The sequence below is a fragment of the Elephantulus edwardii genome, unplaced genomic scaffold (assembly GCF_000299155.1).
Source record: "Elephantulus edwardii isolate Elephantulus edwardi_28Jun2011 unplaced genomic scaffold, EleEdw1.0 scaffold00042, whole genome shotgun sequence".
Lineage (NCBI taxonomy): Eukaryota > Metazoa > Chordata > Mammalia > Macroscelidea > Macroscelididae > Elephantulus > Elephantulus edwardii.
Window position 1 is genome coordinate 20,421,326 of NW_006399792.1, and position 18,791 is coordinate 20,440,116.

General features: G+C 40.5%; 1 protein-coding gene across 2 annotated transcripts in view; it reads left to right on the forward strand.

Moving 5' to 3' along the window:
• SCARB2 (scavenger receptor class B, member 2) overlaps positions 1–18,791 on the forward strand; it is a 131,732-nt gene that overhangs the window by 72,806 nt on the left and 40,135 nt on the right. Inside the window, exons 3-4 of one of the 2 annotated variants that reach the window (XM_006885302.1) lie at positions 13,903–14,046; positions 15,949–16,137. The exons of the other annotated variant lie outside the window; for it this stretch is intronic. Of the exons in view, the coding sequence (XP_006885364.1) occupies positions 13,903–14,046; positions 15,949–16,137 (333 nt within the window). The remainder of the gene's footprint in view (positions 1–13,902; positions 14,047–15,948; positions 16,138–18,791) is intronic. 2 annotated transcript variants of the gene reach the window in all.

Consider the following 18,791-nt stretch of genomic DNA (forward strand, 5'->3'; position numbering starts at 1 on the left):
AATAAAAGAACTTTAAAAAATGTAAAAAAAAAATAAACTAGCAACTCCTTGTTTCTTTTCTCCTAACCCTTTTCCTGGAATATAATTAATATTTAGCATCATATTTTTTTTGCTGGAGTTGCAATAGTGGGAATTTGTAATATTGCTCCCTACTGAGATAATAAATCTCTGCCCCATAGAGTAATTGCAGTATCAGCTACAAAAGGTTGCAATTTACTCTTTGACCTTCTGGTCTTTCACATTCCAAAACGTATTCACTCTATTTAACTCCCATTCATAATACCAATGTCAAGGGGATGATTTCCAAAAGAGGTCCTGGGGCCTCTTCAAGTAAGACCTAGAAAATTCTGGCTCAGGAATACAAGAAAGACACCAGTACCAAGTGAGAGCAAGAGAAAGAAGCTGAGGTTTATTAGATGTTCATAACAGACTATGAACGGGTCAGGACAGACTGACCTCATTTTTATTTTACAAAAGGGTTTATATATCCCTTGTTAGCAGGGTTTACACAGCTGATGGTGCATTCCTTCCAATGGACGTATGGTGACTTTCAGCCATCTCGTTTATCTTCTTCCTTGAGTATGTTGTTTTGCCACGTTCCTTGAGAGTCTGTTTTTATTGTCATATAGCTACATTCCTTAAGAGTCTGTTTTTATTGCCATATTGCCACAGTCTTTGTCAGAACTAGTTCTGATTTATTTCCTTCGTCAACATTCCCTTTTCCATTCCCTGTCACTAATTCCAGTAAAGGTAACCAACACATCTTTTAAAGTTAATTCTGGGGGTCTATCATGAGTAACTACAATTGAAACATTAGCCCCAATATCAACCAAGCCTTGTAATTTATGCCCTTCAATTGTAACAATCATTTGTGGTCTTTCATCATTAATATTATTGGTATTCCAATATATATTTGATCCTATACTGCCAAAACCTCCTTGTCTTTTTCTAGGGGCAGCCTTTTCCTTAATATATGGTAACAACAATAATGAGCGATTCTTTGACCTTTTAGTAAATTCTGAGTCTGTCTAGTAGATACTATTATACTTTATTTCTCCTTCATAATCAGAATCAATAATTCCCAAATGAACAAAGATACCCTTACTAGTTAAACTACTTCCTCCAAAATTAATCCAACACTATTTCTGGAATCAGTCCAAAGATATTAGTCATTGTCTTTTAAACTCCAAGTTCTGGTATAGAGTAGTATTATCAGAAAGAGCTATATCTAATGCAGCACTTCCCAAGGTAGCATGAATTAGGTAAGTATGAGACATACTGTTGCTGTTCACAGCGGGATTGAATTTGCTCACAGGATTTTGCTGCGGGGGGCCGAGCTGACAGGCCCCCTCTAAAGTTTCCCAACCCAATCTTGTTACCTTGTTTTTCGAATACATATCTACAGTCATTAGTCCAATGATAACCTTTCCCACATTTTCTACAAAGCCCTGAAGGTGTGGATTTTTTCTTTACATCTCTACTCTCTCCTCTTTCTTCATGGCAAGCTCTTTTCAAATATCCTAATTTTCCACAATTGTAACATTTGGTTTGAGACAAATTTAAAGTTCCTTTTAAAGCAGCTGCTATTAGATTGTCTTGATAAGAACTAGTTCCAATGTCCATAGAAGCACAAACATATATATCTAGGGAAGTGTTCCGAGTCTTCAGTGGTCTAATAGCCTTTGGCATTCTGAATTAGAATTTTTATATGTTAAAGTTTTTAATAAAAGCTCACAAACCTCGGGTTGAGAAACTTCTCTAGTAATAGTATCTTTTAATCTAGATAGAAAATCAGTATATTCTTCATTTTTAGTTGTTCTGATAAAAGATTGGTCTCCCTTTTCTGAAATTTCTACTTTATCCCGTGCTTTCATGCAGCAAAGTCTTACTTGTACAATCACAGCATCATCATATTGTAACTGAGCTCAAACTCCAAGCCATTGATCTCTCCCCAGCAATTGATCAGAAATAACATTAAGAGGAGGATTTCTAGATAAGTTAATCCTCTCCATATTTGTAACCTCGTAAGTCCACCAAGTTTTAAACTGTAAATATGCTCTAGATTCCAAAACTGTCCTGACTATGAACTCCCAGTCATACGGAATTAATCGAAATTCTGTAGCTAATCCATGTAATATGCCCCTTACATAGGTAAAATGCATACCATAAGCAACTATGGTTTGCTTTAATTCTTTAATGGTCTTACAACATCACAACTGATGTTGATACAGTTGATACCCTTGGTAATAATCTTGATCAGGAGGAATATCTGAATTGTTACTGGAAATACAGAAGCTCCTTTTTCCCAGTTAGATAAATCATCTTGTTTTGCCTGTTGCAAGGCCATAGACATAGCTGTTAAAGACTTCTTAAAGGTAGTTACTCAATCATGCTCATATCATTAAATAACAGAATCTGGAACAGTTGCCACTGATGGAATTGTATTTTTATTTTGGTAATAGATTTCATTATGAAAACCCAATTTGTCTATTTTACTAGAAAGTTCTAAAAATTGTTTACTTAGTTTCTCATAAGGACTATCATCCTTGATTATATTGCTTAATTCTTCTGGAGTTGGAGGTAGAGGAAATTCATCCTCCTTTGTATTAGATTCATTATCACCTTCATCTGAGGAGGTTTTTTTCTTCTAATTTTCTAGACACCTCCTCTTCCGATTTTAATGGTTTTAAAGCTAATGAGATCAAATTGCATAGTGACCAAACTGAAACAAAACTCTTTCTAAAGTTGACAAAGACTGTTTCTCGCTTTCAGCTTTAACCTCCTTTAATGTAATATCACTTAATTCAGATTCATGCAAAGATTCAACCATCTTCTTTTTTGCAATTTATTTGGATTAAGAGTACAATCCTGCACAGACATATTTGCTATTCTTTTCAAAAAGTCCTTACTGGCCAAAAATTAATAGGAGTCTGTTCTCTTTTTTGATGTGTTTTTCATAAACCTTATGCAACATTTTGCCAAGTTTTTAAATTTAACTGTGCTCTACCCACAAGCTTAAACCAGTAACAGTGTTTCTGCACATACTGAAACAACTGCAAAAATGCCCTTTGTCTTACATTTCCCCTGAGCTATTAAGCAATTCTTTAAGTAATGTAATATGCTGCGCTTCAGAGGATAGGTCTTTTTTTTATTATTCATTTCTTCTGAGTTTTTAAGCAATTTGTTAAACTTCTGAGAATTCTCATTAAACCTTTTCTATCCCTACACTTGAATTTATATGAAAAATTCAAAAGGTGAAGAAAACCTCATAAAATCTTTTCTACTTCTACCCCAAAATGTCTAGCAAAATTCAGGGTTTGAGGATTTCTTCATGAGGATTCCTTTCATTTTCCCAAAAGTTTCACTTACCCTGAGTGAATTCCCTTTCAGTGTCTTGGTGAGAGGGAAATGGGAAGGGAGAGGGAGAGAGAGAAGGAGAGGGAGAGGGTGAATTCCAACTTGTATCCTTGCCTCCCTCATACCCTGATATAGCATTTGGTTTATTATAAATATTTAGTATGAAATTTGGCTTCCCACACTGTATGTCAGAGTAGAGCTGTTCCCTAGGGCTTTCAGTGTTGTGACTCTCAGAACTGGATCTCCAGGCCTTTCTTCTGTGGCACCTTCATTCTGGTTCACACTGCTAACCTCTTGACTACAGGTTGCATTGAACCTTTGCTCGCCCCAGGTCTCCTTTAATTGACAGTGCAGTGACAATCGAAGTTCACTAGTGCCCTGCTTTTGGCTCTCTTCTCTGACTCTGCCCTTTCTTCCTATGTGTCTCATTTCTGTGTCGATGTGTTTATTCAGCACTGCCTGCCCTGGCTGGAGGCAGTTCTCGCCAGAGCATCATCTGCTGTCTTATCATGTGCTTTCTTTTCACACTGCCTGCCTCAGCTGTGTCTTCTTACCCGGGGAAACCTGCTCCTCCTTTCAGAAGTGCCCAAATCTGTCTCCCACCCTTTCTCAGAACTCCAGTCCCTGTGCTGCCACATTTTCTTCCCTGTGTTCCCTAGCACCCTTCACATGGGGCCTGGCTGCATAAATGACCAGCTCTTAGCCTCTCCTGTGATTATTTTTTCAGAGCAGCAGTCATGTCTTGACCCTTCTCTCTGGAATTGAGCACAAGCCCTCATGCATGGTATTAGTGGTTCATGCTTCCTAAGCACTTATCATGTGCCAGACCCTGTTATATGGGACTTAACGAGTTCTCACAACAGGCCTATAAAATAGGTGCCTTATCATCTCCATTTCAGGTGAAGAAACAGGAAGAGAGGCAGCCAATAACTTATCCTTAGTCGCAGAGCTGGATGCTAGTAAAATTCAGATCAAAGAACCCACATTTCTCATGTACAATCACCTCATTCAGTAATTCTTCTTAAAGAACAATTGGACAGATGAGTGAATGATGTTGTTAGATACCGTCCCATCTGTTTTTTACCATAAGGACACAGCAGAACTCTCTCACAGGGTTTTCTAGGTTGTATTTACAGGGATTGATCACAAGATCCTTCTCTCGTGGAGTTGCTGGGTGAGTTTTAGTTGCACTAGAAATGACTGAAAAACAAAGCATAAGGTCATTTGTATACATTCAAAATAGATACTGCACATATATTAACTTTCTAGCTAATAAAAAATTACTTCTTTAGGTTTGCAGTCCTGATCTCAGGCTATTGTTTATTGCCTACGATGCTTAAGTTTTGTCTAGATATTCAGGCATTTAAAAAAATCTGTATTTTTTAAAGTAAGAATTATTCTAAAAGTATTCTTAAAAATGAAATCTTTCTAAAATCAATCATTCATTTTCCTTCCTGAATGTAAATTGCTATTTTCTTAATGACTTGGACCACCATTGTCTTTATCAGATGTTACACTGTGGTCAGGGTACTTGGGTCTTGCAAGGGGTTCACTCTCAGCTACTGGCTGAAAGGTTGGCAGTTCAAACTCATCCAGTGGCACTGTGGAAGAAAGGACTAGGAAACTTCTTCTGTAAAAATAGTTGTATGTTGTTGTTAAGTGCTGTCAAGTGAAGTACACTGCTGAGTAACTCTGTAAACAACAGATCTGAACTCTGCCCTGTCCTGTGCCATCCTGCTCATCCTTGTTATATTTGAGTTCATTGCTGCATACACTGTATCAGTCCATCTTGTTGGGGATCTTTCTCTCCTTTGCTGGCTCTCCATCTTTCTACAGCTAAGAAAACCCTTGGGAACTGAGTTCTATTTTGTAACACATGGGGTTGCCATTAGTTGGAATTGATTGAACTAGTTTATACTATAGGGAGTTTTGGTAGCCTAGTGGCATGATTGCACTGCAATCCAAAGGTATGTGGTTTGAGGCCACAGTTGTTCTCCTGGAAAAGGATGGGCAATTATCTGCCTCTTAAAACTCACTGGAGGGTCGGCTATGGGTCGGTTCTGACTATGGGTACATAACAACAACAGTTTATACTGTAGTCAGTGATGTCCTGGGCTGTCCAACATCAGCTAGAATGTATTCACATCTGGGCCAATAAAAGAGACATCATTCTGGGAAAGGTGGATGATCGGAGAAAGAGAAGCAGACCATCTAGAAGATAGCTTGACACAGTGACTGCCCTAACAGTGGTCTTGAGCATGTCAGAAATCCTGAGGCTGGTGCAGGGTAGGACAGGGTTCATGTCTTGTTCATACGGTAGTCCGCTTGACAACACATACCAATAGCCGTTGCAGCCAGGGTGTTCTCCAGAGGCCAGGATGGTGAGACCTTGTCTTTGTGAGACTTTGAGCGTGATGTCAGAAGGCACCAGTATTTGGAGAAGGATATCATACCTGGAAGAGTGGAGAGTCAGCAAATGAGAGGATGTCTCTTCAGGAAACAGAATGGCACAGTGACTGTAACAGTGAACTTAAACATAGGCAGGAGTGTGAAGATGGCACAGGCTCGAGCAGGGTTTGTACATAACAGAAGTTGTACATAGAGTCATTACGAGTTGGAGTCAACCAGATGGCACCTAACAAAAAAGTACTAACAACTTAAAAATATGTTTCCTTAACTAATTGTCTAGGCCTGGATGTTTGTTGTTGTTGTTTTTAAACTCTTCTGTTTCTGGAAATGTTTCTGATCTTTACTGATACCCTCCTCCCGTGTGATGTTCTGTCTCTGAAAACCTGCTGGAGGGTCAGCTGTGAGTTGGTTCCTACTCATCTTCACACAACAACAATGGCAGTGACCAATCACTTCTTTTCTAACAATCGCTCTCAGCCAGCTCTTTACCAGAAAACGTCGCCACTGCTTCCCGTTGACTATGGTTAAGCAGCTGTGGGGAAAAGTGAGGCAACAGAGATTGTTGGTACTGATACAAAAACCCTGTCTGCAGCGAGTGTGTGCACTCTTGGGTTGCCAGAGCGACAGGAAAGAAAACCATTTGAGTAGCCTTTGATTATCTTGTGTCGTTTTGAGACAAAAGCCCCTTGCCATTCCTCCAGGCAAATGTCACTGTCTTCCTTCAGTGAGAGCGAGAGCTGCTTTGTGAAGGCCACATGTCAGTCATGCTTTGGTGACAGATCTGTAATTGCTGAGGGAAGACGTGACTGTGAGTCGCCTGACATGGTCAGCTGTCACGGGAATGAAATGTTGTGTGTTAAGAAATGTTGGCTTTGACCTTTTGAAGTCTATTGGGAAACGAAGTCAAATTACAAGGCTTAAAATGACTGGAGACTGTTATCTTTAAAACATCAGATTCTTATAAGCAATAAAGGAGGTATTTAAAATGACTTCTCTCTCCAGTGTAAGTAAGCATAAACACATGTAAAGAGAACACGTCTGACCTTATAACTGCTCCAGGTCTCTAGGTTCAGGATCCAGGACTCAGTGAAAAACAAAAAAAATGTGTTTTCAGGGTAGTGAGTTTTCATTATAGGTCGGAAAACTTCTGGCAAAGTTGACTGCTGGTTTCTACATTTACTGCAACTTCCAACTCTTAGCTCCTGACCTTATTCTTTGAGGGCTAGTTGGTAATTTACCTTTTCATCTCATTTTTCTGCTTCTATCTCCTTAGTGGTCACCTCCACCAACTTGGGGTCTCAATCCCTCATTGTAAGCAGTTCTGTCTAGAAAAGGGGTTCCTCCTTTTGGCAGGGAGGCTTTGGGGAAGTGAACAGGAATGGACTATGACTTCCTGTCTGCAAGCACCAGCCTTGTTAGGCAATGATTTAGCTTTGAAATTACCTCTTCCCCTATCTTCTAACAAATCACTTTGTTGTTGATGAGATCTATATCTATCTATATCTATATCTAATCTATCGATTGATCTATCTGTCTAACTGCCAATCAACAAACAAATGTGTCTTGAAGGAAATACAACCAGGTTGATGACTCTTTAAGAGGCAAGGATGCTGAAACTTCGTCTCCCATACTTTGAGCATGTTTTCAGGAGGGGAAGCCCTTGGAAATAGATCATTCTTGAAAAGGTGGAGGGTCAGAGAAAGAGAGGTAGCTTTCCACAAGATGGGTTGAAATAGTAACAGTCATAATGTACTAGCACGTGTCAGAGGTAGTGTGAGGATGGCACAGGATAGAGAAGGTTCGGAAGGAGGATTGGCATCCACTTCCTAAAGAGCATGCCTCTGGAAACTATGAACTTTGAGAAACGACAGTAGTTATAGAAAGACTTCAGGTCTTTTCTTCATATTAGGGGTGCTGCGTGTCATGCTCAACTTGATAGCAATCAACAACAACAACAGGGCAAGGTTCAGCTGGAGGATAAAGTATGAGTCAATACCTGCCAATCAACATTTTTCACATGTACAATTTAGTTACATCAATTACATTAATCATGCTGTGTAACTCCCACCAGTACTCATTACCACTTTGTCCATCACCATAAACAGAAATTCATTGCTTCCTAGACAGAGACTCTGTCTCCTTCCTGCCCCTGGTAACCACTAGTAAGACTTCTCTCTCTACAGCTTTGCCTAGTCTAGATATTTCATATAAATAAGATCATAGAGTTCATGTCCCTTTGTGACTCATTTACTTCCCTCCTCACGATGTTTTCATGGTTGTTTATGCAGTCATCAATTGATGGATATTTAGGTTGTTTCTAACAAGTCACTTTGCAGTTAACTTCTGTGTAGGATCAAAGAAAATTATGGACCTGACATCCGGACAAGATTCCAAACCTGATTTGATCTACCTTATCTGATCTGATTCCAAACCTGCTAAGCCCTGGCCTAGTTACCTCATCTGAATCTCATTTTTTCATCTTCAGAAAAATAGGGTTACAGTTTCTATTCTATATAATAATAAAAGTCTGGTTATAAGCAAAAGAGGCTACCTCTGACTAATTTATATAAAAGGAGAATTTATTTGAAGGACACAATGCATGTATGGAATCCATAGAAGAAAAGGACAGGGCCTAGAACACTTTAAAGATCAAGATCTTAGAGCTTATTGATAATCACATGCCATTTTTGCTGCATTTTGCTCAGAATTCCGAGGCCCAAGTAAAATGTGCAAAAAGCTAGAGTCAGAAAATCAAAAGGGCCAGACTTGCTCAGCATTTCTTAAGCTGAAGGAACTGAAGAACAAATTCAAGCCTTGAGTTGCAATATTTGAGGATGCTTTGGGTAGAATATGAAGTGATCCAGGAAGCATAAAAAGAAGATGGAAAGAGTATAAAGATTCACTGTACCAAAAGGAATTGGCTGACGCAGAATTTCATAAAATAATGTATGAGCAAGAGCCTGTGGTGATGAAGGAAGAAGTTCAAGCTGCTCTGAAAAAATTGGTTGGGGGGAGGTCCCAGGAATGGATGGCATACCAATTGACATATTTGAACAAACAGACACTGCCCTAGATGCGCTTACCAAGTTGTGCGAAATCTGGAGGGCATCCATCTGGCCAACTGACTGGAAGAGATCCATATTTATACCCATTCCAAAGAAAGGTGGCCTGACAAAATGAGGAAATTATCTAACAACATCATTAAAGAGGCCGTGGCACTAGGGATATTTTAGCTAATGTTGGATGGATCTTGGCCGAAAGCAGAGAGAACCAGAGAAATGTCTGTGTTTCATTGCCTATGCAAAGGCATTTGTTTGTGTAGATCACAGTAAACTGTGGCTAACTTTGAGAAGAATGGGAATCCCAGAACATTTGATTGTGCTTATGCGAAACTTATACTTGGACCAGGAGGCAGTCATAAGAAAAGAGCAAGGAAACACTGCATGATTCAAAATCTGGAAAGGTATACTCCAGGGATGTGTCCTATCTCCATACATTTTAAATCTATATGCAGAATGGATCATCTGGGAGGCAGAGTAAGGCTGAGGAGGAGTGTGGCATTAGGACTGGAGGAAGATTCATCTGCATTATGTAGATGACACAACACTGTAGAGTCATTCTAGTTTACTAGGGTTACTAGTGGCCATGAAGTACATGTGAAAAGACTTGGATACAGTGCCTGAAAGCAGGCAAAGAATACCAAGAATGGATGGGACTGAAAGCAATCTCAGACTTCGTGGAGCATGTACCACCATCAAAGGGATCTGGAAGTTCTCTGTTAAACAAAGACTATTTTCTAAAGTTCTTGATAAGGTTGTTAAGAGTGCAGTAAGACCTTGTTCATACGTACAAATATGTTTTATTGAAAACTGTTCAGCCTATCTATGCTTTGTTCCATATTACCTATGCTTTGTTCCATATGTTTAAACATTTACCTACCCTATGATATCCTGTTTTACTGTAAGCTTTGATTATCTGCTAATAAAAACAGAGGCTTTACAATTTCTCAGTGCAATTAGCTTGAGAGAGCTTTTTGCCCTTTAGAAAATTTACATTTCACTTTGCTAGTCTTCTTCGGCTCTACTCACAAGAAACAACACAACCCTGCTTGCTGAAACTGAGGAGGACCTGAAGTGCTTACTGCAGAAGGTCAAGGACTTCAGTCTTCAATATGGATTGAAGCTCAACCTCGAGTACACAAAGATTCTCACCACTGGGCCGATTGGCAGCATCATGACAGACAGTGAAGAGATCGAGATTGTTAACAGCTTTAGTTTGCTTGGCCCCACAATCAACACTCTTGGTACCAGCAGCCAGGAAATTAAAAGTCGAATTGCACTGGGAAAGTCGGCTATCAGGGACCTCTCCAGAGTACTGAAGTGCAATGATGTCAGTCTGGAGACTAAGGTGCACCTGATCTTGCTCCTGATCTTCACAATTACATGCTATGCATCAGAAAGCTGGACAATGACTAGGGATGATAGAAAGAGAATTAATGTCTTTGAGCTGTGGGGCTGGAGAAGAGTACTGAATATACCATGGACTGCTAGGAGAACAAACAGGTTCATTCTAGAGAGAGTGAAGCCAGGCTGCTCCTTGGAGGCAAGAATTCTGAAGCTTCATCTCACATACTTTAGGCATGTTGCAAGAAGGGACCAGTCCTTGGAGAGGAGCATCATAATTGAAAGAGTGGAGGGACAGTGTAAAAGAGGAAGACCCTCTGATATGGATTGATTCAGTGACTGGGGTAATGAGGGTAGGTGTGTCAGAGACAATAAGGTTGTCACAAGACAGTGCAGGATTCAGGGCTGTTGTACATAGAGTTGCTATGAGTCACAAGTGACTCAATGGCACAAATCAACAACAAGTGAAAAGAAGTTGGTCAAACTTGGGTCTCACACCACCCCTTGATTGATGGACCCACAGGTACGCTCAGTGGAGGAAAGGGAAGGACATTGGGGACTTTCACTAGATGCTCTGATGGCATAGTCTGCTGTAGGGAGTTGAGCTGTTAACCCACAGGCCATGCCTTTGTGGAGGCTCATATCCCCTGGAAGCTTACATCCATCAGCAGTACTGTAGTAGGAAGACAGGCGGTCTCCTTCCGTGTCGTATACAACTTAATGAAAACTCTGCTATGAGTCAGCTCTGACTTGACAGCAGTGTGTAAGAGATTGCTAGAAGGAACGATGACTGGCAAAAATGGTGTGTCCTCAGCTAATAACCAAAAGGTTGAAAGTTCCAACCCACCCAGTGGAACCACAGAAGAAAGGCTTGGCAATCTTATTCCATAAAAATTAATCCAGAAAACCCTATGGAGTAGTTCTCTTCTGTAATAATAAGTAGTACCAAAAGTTTACTTGTCTGATTTACCATAAGAAAGGGGAGTGGGTGCATAACAATTGAAAATATGCTACAGGTGCCTTTGAACACAAAACTGTAAGTATTTTAGGATTGCAGCACAGATTCTTAACAATAGACCACCCGAGCTCCTTTGTATATGTATTTTAAAACAACTGTATTTCTCTTAAACTGGATGAGGTAGATTGACTGGAGTAGTGGGAAGGGGGGTCGGAGACAGTGAGACTAGCACAGGACAGGGCAGGGTTTAGGACTGTTGTACATAGGATCACTATGAGTCACAGGCGACTTAATGGCACATAGCAACAACAACATAACAATGTGACATTATTGTTGGAGACATTTCTTGATTTGCACCCCATATACGTTTATGAAGCACCTACTGTGAGAGACTAGCCAATACAGAGATAATGGCCTTCCATGCAAATCAGAAGATGGAGTCTCAAATTGTGACTCTTCTCCTGTTTTAACTATTTTCTCATCTGTAAAAATGAGAGAAAATTTGAGAAACTATCCTATCTGTACTATAGGCTTAATATAAAGATTAAATTAAATATGTTAAACCTTTTGCAAAACAATGCCAGTGTAATTTTTTTAAACTTTAATTATTCTATAGCTTGGTGCTATAAAAAGAGGTATGTTGTTGTGTACTTATGTTCATAGCAACCTTATTCACAATAGCAAGAAAATGGAAACAGGCCAAATGCCCATCAACAAATGAATGGATTGAGAAATTGTGGTACATTCACACAGTGGAATACTACGCAGCACTAAGGAATAATGATTTTGTGAGATGTTGTATAACATGGGAGAGACTAGAGAGCATTATGTTGAGTGAACTAATTCAGTCTCATAAGGACAAACACTGCAAAAGCCCATTATTGTAAAAATAAAATATACCTAATAAGATGTGGATAAAAGTACAAAAAGGAAGAAGATGGAAGCAAGGGGAAGGGGATTGTAAAAGGGAAAGCATGGAAATCACTAGGACAGTAGAGTTTAGTGGGCATGTTGCAGGGGGTGGGGTGAAAGATAAGAAAAATTCAGTGGGGACTTGAAGGGATGATATAATAATAGACACAGATCAATGGTAATTAACTATACAAAAGACAATGTATATGAATGATGTATGAAACCCAGTATAAGTGGAAGATTGTATGGAACATAATGTACATGAATGAAAGTCAAGGTAAACTACTTCGTGAAAGCAAAAACGGGGTGGAAAGGGTGGAAAAGGGGGAAGCAGGAGACCCATGGGATGGTAGAGTTTGGTGGGGTCTTGGGGGAACAGTGTGATAATAGACATGGTTGTTGTGTTTGTATGCCATTGAGTTGGAATCAACCCACAGCTGACCCTCTAGCAGATCTTCAGAGGAGGTTGTCCATCCTTCTCACACAAAGCAACCAGTGGATTTGAACTGCGTGACTTTGAACTGTGTGGCTTTGGATTGCAGTGCAGCTTCTTACCAGTAGGCCACTAGAGCTCCCTTAGACATGTATAGGTCATAGTTAATTGTATAAAGTACAGTGTATTTGAGGAATTGCGTGGGGCACAATATGCATGGATAAAACGCAATATGTCAGGGTTGGTTGTATGCAAATAAATTTTTACCAGGTGAGTGGGATAAAAAAAAATGTACATCGTTGATGGACATTTGGGCTGTTTCTATTTTCTTACTATTGTATATAGCGCTGCTATGAACAAACATGTACAAATGTCTCAGTTCTAATTTCCTCTAAATTCCTGACAGTGCAATTGCTGGATCATATGGCATTTCTGTGTTCAGCTTTTGGAGGAAATGCCAAACTGCCTTCCAGAGTGGTTGTATCATTTTACAATCCCACCAACAGTGCATGAGAGTTCCAATCTTTCCACATTCTCTCCAACATTTATTGATTGCTGTCTTGTTAAGCTTTGTTACTGTTGCGGGGGTGACAGAGGGAGCTCTGCCTAGGGGTAAGAAGCTGAGCTGTGAAGGTAGGCTGTTTGAATCCATCAACTGCTCCTGGAGAGAGAAAAAAGGGGAATGTACTCTGATGTGACTTACTGCTTCTGAAAACCAGCCTGAGGGTCAGCTATGGGTGGGTTCCACCTCAGTGACACAAACAACAACTGGGGTGAGATGTTATCTCATTGTTGTTTTGATTTACATCTCAATGATTCCCAGTGATTTTGAGCCCTTTGGTTTTTTATTTCTTGAGGGCTTCTACCACCGAATAGTGATTGTGGATCCAAGTAAATAAAATCACTGACAATTTCATTCTATCCTTCTGCTTATCATGATGTTACCAAATTGGTCTAGGGGTCAGAATGTTGTTTCCTTGATGTGTAAATGTAACCCATATTGAATTTGTAGTCTTTGATCATTTGCAAGTGCTTCAAGTCTTCATTTTTTACACAAGTTTTTGTCCTCTGCTTGCATCTGTTTATGACAATTTAAAATGTTGTTGTTGTTGTGTATCACAGAGCCAGAACCGACCCATTGCTGACCCTCTGGCAGGTTTTCAGAAGCAGTTTTTTAGAGGCAGTTAATCACATGGCAGGAGATTACCCATCGCTGGTGGCCTTGAACCACATGCCTTTGAGATTGCAGCACAGATTCTTGTCACTAGGCCATACGATGTTAAAATAATTTTAAAGTTGAATAACACAATATTTATAATGGCTATATTGGGATTATTACATTAAAAAGAACTTTAATGCTTAAAGGAAAAGTCCTGATTGTTATAGCAATGTCTTATTTTCAAACAATTCCTTTTTTTAATTTTAGGGAGCTCAGAAACAAAGCAAATATACAATTTGGAGATAATGGAACAACAATATCTGCTGTGAGCAACAAGGCTTATGTTTTTGAACAAAGTTTATCCATTGGAGACCCTAAAATTGATGTAATTAGAACGTTAAATATTCCTGTTGTGGTAAGTAGGCATTTTGTATGGTTATTGTGGATTTTAGAAGAAATAAAAAAGCTTAGTTATGGTTTTATATTTAAGCATTATTATGTTAAAAAAATAAACACACACATACATATGTATTTTCCCCTCCTGTTTTAAAAACCATTCCCCTTGACTCTTATTAACCAAGATTTTGTCAGAATTTAACATCCACACTTAAGACTGGTTTTCTAAGCGCTTCCTTTGTTCTCAGGTTATTATTTGTACAAATAAAGATGACCCTGGATGGTCCACACAGATAAACACTAGTTGAAAGGTTGCCAATTTAACACAGAGCTCCTCCCCCTGCCCCCAGCGCCACCTCAGTCCAACCTGTTTGTCTGCCTCTTCGAGGCCACTGCCTTGCACGCCCTGTGGAGCGGTTCTACTGCATAAGTGGGGTTCCCGCAAGTCAAAACCAGGTTGATGGTATCAAATAACAAAACAATGATTTAAAAATATCTGTTGTTTTGTTTTTAAAACTCTAGCAATATAATTTGCATACCACTCCCTAGTTGAGAACTCTGCTGGCTTAGTGGTAAAGGAGCTGCGTTGATAATCCAAGGCACGCGGTTTGAACCCACCAGCTGCTCTTTAGAAGGAAGATGGGCATTCTCCTCTCTTGCAGTTTACAGCCTCTGAAAACCTTCTGGAGCGTCGGCTATGAGTCGGTTCCAACTTAGCAGCAAACGACCATAACAAGCACTCCTTCATTCAGATTTTTATTTTTGATTTTAAGTTTTCACAATGTGTATTGAGTTTTCTGCTTTTCCACGCAGCAGGAGCTGGAAGGGGCTCTGGTGATGGGAACATACTGGGCTGCTAACCAGAAAGGGACACCAGGCATTTGATTACAGCCTACTGTGATTTATAATGACAGATCCATCTCTAGTAATATCTAAACGACAGCTCTCATCATATCCACTCCTGTCACCTCCTCACACAGTTGTAGGTGGTGGTGGTGGTGGTGGTGGTTGTTAGGTGACCCCGTGACCTGAAGCCCTGTCGTGCCCTTCACCAGCCTCACAGTCACTGCTGTCCCTGAGTCCATGTAAACAGAGTGTCAGTCCATCACTGAGAGGAGCTTCCTTTCTGCTGACTTTTCTAAGCACGACATCATCCTTCTCCAGACAGGTGTCCATTCTGATAACGTGTCCAAAGTGGTGAACCCGGGAACTGCTGCTTGTGGTGTAGGAGGAGCATCGCGCCACCGTGTGGCCAAATGTAGTCATGGCACTTTTTCTCCATGTGCTGCCCTTGTTGTTGCGTGCTGTAGAGTCAGAACTGAACCATATATCTGACTCTCCAGGTTATTTTTAGATCCTTCAATGGGTTTCAGAGACAGTAAATCTCACGAGAGGAGACTGCCCATCCTTCTTCCTCAGAGCAGCTGGTGGATTTGAACCGTGTCTTTGGGATTGCAGTGCAACTTCTTACCACTAGGCCACCAGAGCTCCCTAAGATGCTCCTGAATAACAACCCTTAGATACTGCAAACTGTTAAGTAGCCAAAGGTGAGTAGCTTGAACCCACCCAGAGGTATGTGAGAAGACAGGCCTGATCATCTGCTTCCAAAAGTTCACAGCCTTGAAAACTGTGGAGTAATGGGCTGCACACACGGTCTCCATGAGTTGGTGTCACCTCTTAATGCATCTGACAACACATAATGCATAGAACTTGCAATGAATCAGAGATGCTTAGATCACACTTACGACTGTAGTACTGAGAAAAGACAACAGCCCAAAGGTCTTATTCTTCTAGATGCCACATAACCAGAGTGAAGCTTGCTAGCTCATTTTTCAGGCACCTTTGCTGAAGGAGTAGAAGAAAGAGGGCTAGTATTGTATTGGAGGGGACACTGCTTTCTGAATTCTCCTTTTCTCCTCAGACGGCCATGGAATGGGCCCAGAACCACTTCCTCCGGGAGATCATCGAAGCCATGATGAAGGCCTACCAGCAGAAGCTGTTTGTGACACACACGGTCCACGACCTGCTCTGGGGCTACAGAGATGAGCTCTTATCCCTCGTCAGCATTTTCAGGCCCGATATCTCTCCCTATTTCGGTTTGTTCTATGGGGTGAGTTGATTTTTCTTTCTGTTGAGAGCCACTTTGTTCTGTCAAGGCAAGGCACCTCAGAGCCAGATTTCATCTTCTCTCCAGATTTCTTGTAGGAGGAATGAATTGCCTGGAATTCTGTAGGGTACATGAAAAATAAAGGAATGTTTTAGCAGAAGGAAAGGAGGAGAAACAGAAAAATGAGTGGTTGGAAGATTGGTAAAAGGCAAACTTAGCTTCAAGGAAAAAGTGGTAAATGAGGGTTGAAATGTGGAACTGTGATGTGTCTGTTTATCTCTAAACTTGCAGTTAGCTTTTGGCTATTCAAACCTTTTACCTTTATCAGGTAATTCCATATATTTCATATGTGGCAAATGGTAACATGTCTCCCTTTTGCCTTCTAGGCAGCACAAAACTTAGACTTTATTAAAAGAAACTGTAAAACACATTTTTCAAGTTTTCTACGCAAGAGGCGTTAGAGTGCACAGTAACATGGAGTTTGTTCTAAGTCACCCAGCATCATGGTGGAAAGCAGGCCTGGTGATTGGCTGCTATCTATACATATTACAGTCAAGAAAATCCTACGTAGCAGTAATACTCTGTAACATATGGGTTACTATCATTCAGAATTGAATCAGCATCAGCCTTTTGATTAATAGAAATATGAGAGGTAGGGACCTAGAACTAAGGTTTCACCAAGGGAAAGATCCTGTCCCTCCACTACATGTGCAAACTAGATAGATATTCTCTAGACAGTTCTGCCTCAGGGACAAAGGAAGAACTAATTTTATTGTATCCTGTAACTAGACCTTCCTTCTAGAAAAAAATTTCAGGAAAACTTCCTACACAGCAAGACAGAGGTTTCCCTTCAAGCTCATTTTGGTTCTTAATTGCTCCATCTGACTGCTAAGTAGACTATATTCCTCCTGCCTCAAAAAATTCCATTAACTCCAATTATACGTTTCACTTTGTTGGTTTTTTATATCACTGAATTCATAACAGTGATAACTGATATGTTTATGTATCTGTTTACAAGCATAACCTGCACTTAGCACCTGTACCAGGTGCTGTGAGTCGGTTACAGCTTATGGCAGCCCCGTGTGTGTCAGACTAGAACTGCTCCATTGAGTTTTCTTTTTCCTTTTTTTTTTTTTTAAAAAATTAATTTTTCAGTGACTTATTTTGGAAAATAGATTGGTAGGCCTTTTCTTCTGGCACATGGCAGGTTGACCTTGAACCCGCGCACCTTTCACTTGCACATGCCCACCTGGGCATGTTTTGCTTCACCCAGGGACAGCCTATATTGTCAGCCTTATTAGGAAATTTATATTTCTTCTGTTATGCGGATGACACAACCCTGCTTGCTGAAACTGAGGAGGACCTGAAGCACCCGCTGCAGAGTGTCAAGGACTGCAGCCTACAATATGGATTGAGGCTCAATGTCAAGAAGACAAAGATTCTCACCACTGGACCAATCGGCAGCATCAGGATGGATGGTGAAGAGATTGAGATTGTACACAGCTTTAGTTTGCTTGGCTCCATAGTCAACAGTCTTGGCACCAGCAGCCAGGAAATTAAAAGGCGCATTGCCATGGGAAAGTCTGCTGTTAGAGACCTCTCCAAAGTGCTGAAGAGCAGTGGTGTCTCTCTGGAGACTAAGGTGCATCTGATACAGGCCATAGTCTTCGCAATCACCTGTTATGCATCAGAGAGTTGGACAATGACCAAGGAGGATAGAAGGAGAACTGATGCCTTTGAGCTTTGGTGCTGGAGAAGAGTACTGAGAATACCATGGACTGCTAGGAAAACAAATAGATTTGTCCTGGAGAGGGTTAAACCGGGTGGCTCCTTGGAGGCAAGGATTCTGAGGCTCCGTCTAACTTACTTTGGACATGTAGTGAGGAGAGACCGGTCCTTGGAGAGGGACATCATGCTTGGGAGGGTGGAGGGATGGCGCAGGAGAGGAAGGCCCTCTATGAGGTGGATTGATTCAGTGACTGGGATAATTGGGATGGGTGTGTCAGAGACAGTGCGATTGGCACAGGACAGAGCGGAGTTTAGGGCTGTTGTACATAGGGTCGCTATGAGTCGCAGGCGACTCAACGGCACATAACGACAACAACAACTGTCTGAAAGCGTGCAAGTACTGTCTTATTAATTTTATTTTTCTTTCTCTGCCCTTTACCTTTGGTCTTTGTAAGGCCCCTCTGGCGAGAGCTATAATATCCTTTAGTTAAATAACTACTTTGAATTCATTTACTACGTTTAGGAAACAGCATAAGATTTAGAACCAGAGGACTTCAATTTAAGTTGTGACTTTCATTTAATAAGGCCTTTCTGAGGCTGAAAATACCTACACTTCCAAGATTGCTGAAAACAAAGTTATAAAAGTGCTTTGCAAACTATAAATTGCAATACACGTTTAAAGAACCATTCATTCTTTTTCCCTTCCACAACTGGTTCAAATGATGAGCCTGAAGTAATGTGAGTGATTGTGTACCTTTTCATTTTGGAGCCAGATAAACTCTCCATAGTGTTGTTGGTAGAAAACAGTGTGGTTTTTGTCTAGTTCAAGAAAACGCTTGAGGCTGTGGCACCAAAGCACAGTCTTGAAAACCCCTTTTCTTGTGATTTGAGTGAAAGTGTACAGAGATAACTGGTTTTCCGTCTCACAG